We start from the raw sequence: 6,000 nt of genomic DNA, 5'->3' as shown, positions 1-6,000 counted from the left end.
CCTTTTTTAATACCTAAATACTGACGAAATAAATATTTAACTTTTAAAAAATTTTTTTTTATTTATACATAACTCGTGCAATAATTAAACTTACATCCGCCATTTAAAAAGTTTTTTTAATAATGTACATAATTTTCAATTAATTTATGTCGTTTTGACTTTCGTTGCATTTAAAAAAAAAAAAAAAAATTTAACAAACGTCCTCATGGCATAAATTAATTTTATTTTAGGCGTTTAATGAATGTATCACACATCATAATTTAACGCCTTCGTAAACCTCCTACTCAAAACGCATTAAAAAAAAAAAAACATTTTTCTATAGTTTTCACGTCTCTGAAACGTGTGGGTGGGTGGGAAGGGGGGGGTAAGGAGGAGAGGTAAAAGGAAGAAAAAGCACTCGATTTTTTTTTTAAGGGGGAGGAGGGAAAAGAAGAAAACTCGAGAAAAAAAATAAAAAATTTTTTTTATTTTTTACAAATTATATTTTTAAATAAATTTTATAATTTAATTAAATAAATAAGTTATAATAATAATAATAATTAAATAAATTAATTCATTAAATACTAAAATTTCATTCGCGGTTGTTTTTATGACGTCATCATAACGGAAAAACAAACAAAATAATAATAATAAAATTAAAATAATTTGATAAGAGTATTTTTTCAACTGATACGAATTTCCATTGAACGTCACAAATTAAAAAAATTGTTGTTTGTTTGTTTATGTATTGATTGTTTGTTTTTTTCGATGAACCTATTTGAAAATAATAATAATAATAATAATAATAATGACGACATCAGCTAAATTTTTATAAAAACATAAAATTTCATCGTAATTGTGTTTAACCTAAAAAAAAAAAATAAATAAAAACAAATTTTAAGCATCGTAAGCAAATTTATATCCTGTTTGTTGTTTGTTATGTCAGAATGTGTTTGTGACGTCAAACTAAATTCGTATCTAAATAAGTTGTTTGTTCGTAGGGTGTCCCATAAAATTTATCCTGAGCTTCCGTTAAAGATTTTATATAATCCCGTATGAGCAACCTTTGCTCTTCTTCCTGTCGTGCCTTTTCCCTAATTTTATCCAATCGATATTCTATCGGTGTTTTGGGTACGTCATCGAAACCTTTTTCTTCTATGATTCCTTGTTCAACGGGTCCGACGACTTGTGGCCAAAGGAGTGCAATAGCCGATGACAAACACCTCCTGTGCCTTTTATTTCCTCTGTGTTGATCGTTCATGGGTATATCCAACGGTGAAAATTTCAATGATGGATTTTCCCGGAAATTAAACGATTTCGCTTGTCGTTTTTTAATCCCTGTTATCCTCCCCCCATCCGTGACTGTAAATAATTAAATAATTCATTTAAAAAACAAACTCGTTTTTGTCGCCGCCATTTTGTCATACTCCGAGACGCGTTTACCTACCTTGTAAAAAAAAAAAGAAAAAAATTATAAAAAATTTTAACGCCATTTTATATTAATTATTATTATTAATAATAATCCGTTTAATACTTTTGATGTGTATTAATTTGATACCGACAATTTTATACGCGTTTTATTGGTTGTCAATTGTTGTTTGTTGTAATAATTTTTTTTTTTTTGATTTCAAGTACGGAAAACAAGGAAGGAATTAAATAAAGGATGAATAATACAATAATAATCAATGCCTTGATTTTGAATGTCGTTTGTTTGTTTGTTAGACAATCAATCGCTAACAATATTATTATTATTATCATTAACGACAAATTTTTATTTTTAACAATTATTAATATTTTTTTTTTTTTAATGAATTATCGATGGTAATTTTTGTTATTTTCTTGTTTCGAATTTGTTTAAATTAAAAAGACTTTTGAAAATTTTTCGACTCCCACCCTCTTTCCCCTCATCCCTCTCGCCCCCGTAAAAAATTTAAAATTCGAAAGGAGTTTTTTTTTAAAAAAAAAAAATATAATTCACATAAAAGATGTTGTTGTTCAGATCCATGGCGTTAAACATTTTTTTTTTTTTTTTTTTTATAAACTTGTTTTAAATATCTGATAACATAATTCATTCCGAGTTTAAAAATCTCTCGCAATAAATAATCGTGTGCCTGTAATAATAATTATTATAATTATTATTATTATTAACCAGTTGTATAAAAAAAAAAAAATTATAACGTAAGCAAAACCAATCCGAACCTGATTAAAAAAAAAATAAAACGAAAGTAATAATAATAATAATAATAATAATAATAATAATAATAATAATAATAATAACGATCATTATTTCTACAACAACAGCCTAATATTATTAATTTTACATTTAGTTTTTAATTTTAAATTAAATTGTCGATTTTAAAACATAAAAAAAGTGAGTTTTGGTAGAGTGCCTAAATTATTATTATTATAATTTTATGACTAGGGGTAATATTAATAATAATAATAATAATAATAATAATAATAATAATAATAATATCGTTTCGTAAATATGAATAAATTTATTTTATTAATTGTTTTATACGTCGTTATATTTCAGGGTAAGTTAAAAAAAGTTAAAAAAAACTTTCTAAAATTTTATTTTCTTTAAAATAATAATAATAATAATAGATTTTATGTATCATAATTATTTTTATTTACATAATTTATTAATTAGTTGTACGAATGACGCTTTTTTATTATTTACTTACGGGATTTCGTATTATTTATTTATTTTTTTTTTAAATGAAGAAAATTTCCCGCCAAAATTTAAAAAAAAAAAAAAAATTCGTAATTTTTAATAATAAAGTCATTCGCAATTTAAGTTAGAGAAAATTAAATGTGACGTCATAATAAAAATGACGTAATAGTAATTTGTTAATTTATTATCATTTAGAAAATAATTATCGTGTGTTTAACCCACGTAAAAAAAATTTTTTTTTTGTTTTTAACACAGCGAGGGGGGGATCTTGGATTATTTTTTTTTTATTTTTGTGGGGGATTTTTACGTACGACGCCATTTTTCTTTTTCTCCCCAATTTCGACACTTTAATGATAAATTTTTTTGGTTTGATTTACGCAGCGAGTCATTCTGTCACGAGTAAAAATTGCGAATTGAAAGAAAGAATACATAGAGCAATAAGAGAACTTCCTATTGTCGAAGAACTTAAAAATTCTCATAGGATTCACGGGGGTGTAAGTGGTTCTGGTGCCACGACTTCAACTTTACATAATAAAAGATCGACATCGTTTAAAAGACGTAGTAGAGATACAATACCACAATTGGCTAAAAATATTGAATCATTTTTACAAAAACTTATACCAAATCATGGTTTGGTACAAGATCTTATGGGTTATGTAACGATGCCAAATCCAAACGTTAACAACAGATATCATCATCATCATCTTCAACATTATTGAAAATTTAACGTTTTATTTATTTATTTATTTTCCTTACATAAATAATAATAATAATAAATTAATAAAATAAAAAAAAATAATTTTTTTCTTTTGTGCGTGTAACTTTCCATCCGATACAAAATTTCAAAATTTTTTTAAATGATTTTTTTTTTAAAGTTGCAGACGACGTGTAAATAATAATTAAAATTATTACCACGTCATTTTTCCATATATGAAATAATAAAACGCCTTGAATTTAAAAAAAAAAAAAACGACGATTTTCAATTAATAAAAATAAAAAAAAAATCACTTCCTGGAGTCGAAAACCCTTAAACGTGTCATTTTATATTTTTTCACCTTCATCGTTTATTAATAAATAATAATAATAATAATAATAATGATGATGATGATTTTTCAATGTGACAACCTCGCAAATATTATTATTATTATTACGAAAACATTACACGATTAAAAAAAAAAAAAAAAGAAAAAGAAAACAAACGGAGAAATAAAAACAAATTTTTTTTGTGAAATATTTTTTTTTTTTTATTAAAAAAATATTACGGTAATAATTTTGTGGTTGATTTTGAATTGTGATAATCGGTTTTTTTTCCAAAATGGTAAGTTAATTCGTGATGATAATGATAATAAAACAAATAAGGACATTAACGTGAAATAATTTTTTTTGTTTAGAATTCTCCCAATATGGATATACATATTTGCCATAATTCAGAAAAATCATCAACGGATTCGTGTGCATGCCCACCGGAATATTATTGTGCACAAATATGCACAGAAGGTATTATCATCATCATCATCAGAAGGGGATATTTATCATTTTTGTGATAAAAGACACAAATTTTATCACAAAAAAACAAAAAGGTTATAAAAAATGGTTACGTAAATAGATTACAGCACGGGGAGCTCGAATATATCGTGGCAGCATTTTCCAAGATCCACGTCAAGTCGAAGTCGTTGCGATGATTCAACCGAATCAATACGTAAAAGTTTAACAGAAACACCGATTTCCGTTAAATCATCCGAAGAACACGAAGCGGAACCGGAAACAACGATTGATGATTCGATATCTAAATATCCGATCGTGAGTTTTTCTTTTTTTTTATAATAAAAACAGAAGATGATGATGATGATGATGTTGAAAAGAATTTTTTTTTTTTTAACAGACGGAATCATTTTCTCAAATGAATGCTCATCATTATTTAAACATACGTTACGTAATGCAATTATTTAATTTTTTGATGGGTCATTTGGTATGCAACGAACCCAATAATCCGATTGAATTTTTAGTGGATTTACTTGAAAAATGTTTACAATTTAGAGATTCGTTGGGAGAGCCGCCATTATTATTTACCGAAAATCACGTTAAATCCATGTACAGAGCGTTCGATCCGTTCGAAAGAGGTTATTTAACATTGGAACAATATTTTGAAGGTTTGACATCTTTGGGATTGAATAATGATATGACAAAATTTACGGATAAACCTCCATTGAATCCCGATGGTAACGTCGATGAATCTTTTTTTATTTTCGAAGCGTGAGTTTAATTTTTTTTTTTTCCTGTCCATCCACAAACCTGTCACGAATCCTGCTTTTACAATTTTTGTCTTTTTCCAGTATGAGATGCCTGACGGAAAATTTAAAAAAAATGTTGAGAATTCCAACACTCGTTGAAGAAAATCGTTTGAAATGGTATAAAAAAGTTAAAAAATTACAAATTAAAAAATTGAAAAAATTAAAATGCGAAGAAGAAGAAGCGGGAGTGGAAGAAGAAGAAGAATATAAAAAAAGAAAAGATGGTAAGAAAACAGCGACGACAACTATGAATAGCATCCACGATGAAAAATTTTGCAATTGTTTTGGACAAAAAATAAATCAAAAATACATTTGCCGGTGTCCGAAAATATCTAAAAATCTTCGTCACGAACCTGAACAATTATTTTTCAATAAATAAATCATTATTATTATTATTATCATCATCATTTTTTAATCCATAATGTTTTTCCCTTTTTTTTCATCGATTGTTTTCCCATCGATGACAATTTTAGCTACATACAAAAACGTTTCGTTCATTCATAAAATTTTTATAGATTTTTCACGATGGATAATAATAATAATAATAATAATTATTATTATTATTATTATTATTAACATTAGCGATGGACGAAGAAACATTATAAAAAAAAGTGAATTGGTTTCATGGCGTATTAATAAAAAAGGTGTGGCGGTTTTTAAACACGTGCTAAAAGCGTTGTTATTATTTAATGCGTTCCCACAAAAGAGATTCCTCCCACCGTCAAATCCATTAATGGCTGGACCAAGTTCACCATTATTATTATTATTATTATTATTATTATTTCATTTTTACCTAAGTACCTATAATACACTTTATATTTCCATTTGAAAAAAAAAAAAAAAAAAACTCATCAGACACATATCAAAGGTCTTGAAATTAATAATATTATACCCGCGACATATTTAATATTACATTCCAATTTACTTAGTAATTATTATTATTATTATTATTATTATTATTATTATGTCTAATTGAAGTAATGTAATACGTCACATATAAAATAAGTTATTTAATAGCGATACTTTGCTTAACTTGTTGTTAAAAATTCTTTC

The 6,000-nt window shown here is 25.8% G+C and overlaps 2 protein-coding genes across 2 annotated transcripts; one reads left to right on the top strand and one right to left on the bottom strand.

The window, feature by feature from the left end:
• Positions 1-940: 940 nt before the first annotated feature.
• On the bottom strand, positions 941-1,396 carry Phum_PHUM197270 (uncharacterized protein; the record flags this gene model as incomplete). Its single annotated transcript, XM_002425365.1, has 2 exons — positions 941-1,341; positions 1,378-1,396. 2 exons carry the CDS (start codon positions 1,394-1,396, stop codon positions 941-943), a joined length of 420 nt encoding a protein of 139 aa, XP_002425410.1.
• A 1,610-nt stretch (positions 1,397-3,006) lies between these two features.
• Positions 3,007-5,326, top strand: Phum_PHUM197260 (uncharacterized protein; the record flags this gene model as incomplete). The annotated part of the gene is made up of 5 exons (XM_002425364.1): positions 3,007-3,312; positions 4,048-4,153; positions 4,263-4,456; positions 4,539-4,909; positions 4,990-5,326. The coding sequence occupies 5 exons, from the start codon at positions 3,007-3,009 to the stop codon at positions 5,324-5,326; spliced, it is 1,314 nt and encodes a 437-aa protein (XP_002425409.1).
• Positions 5,327-6,000: the final 674 nt, after the last annotated feature.

Source organism: Pediculus humanus, genomic scaffold (genome assembly GCF_000006295.1).
Source record: "Pediculus humanus corporis 1103172107546 genomic scaffold, whole genome shotgun sequence".
Lineage (NCBI taxonomy): Eukaryota > Metazoa > Arthropoda > Insecta > Psocodea > Pediculidae > Pediculus > Pediculus humanus.
This window is presented reverse-complemented; position numbering and strand designations above follow the sequence as displayed.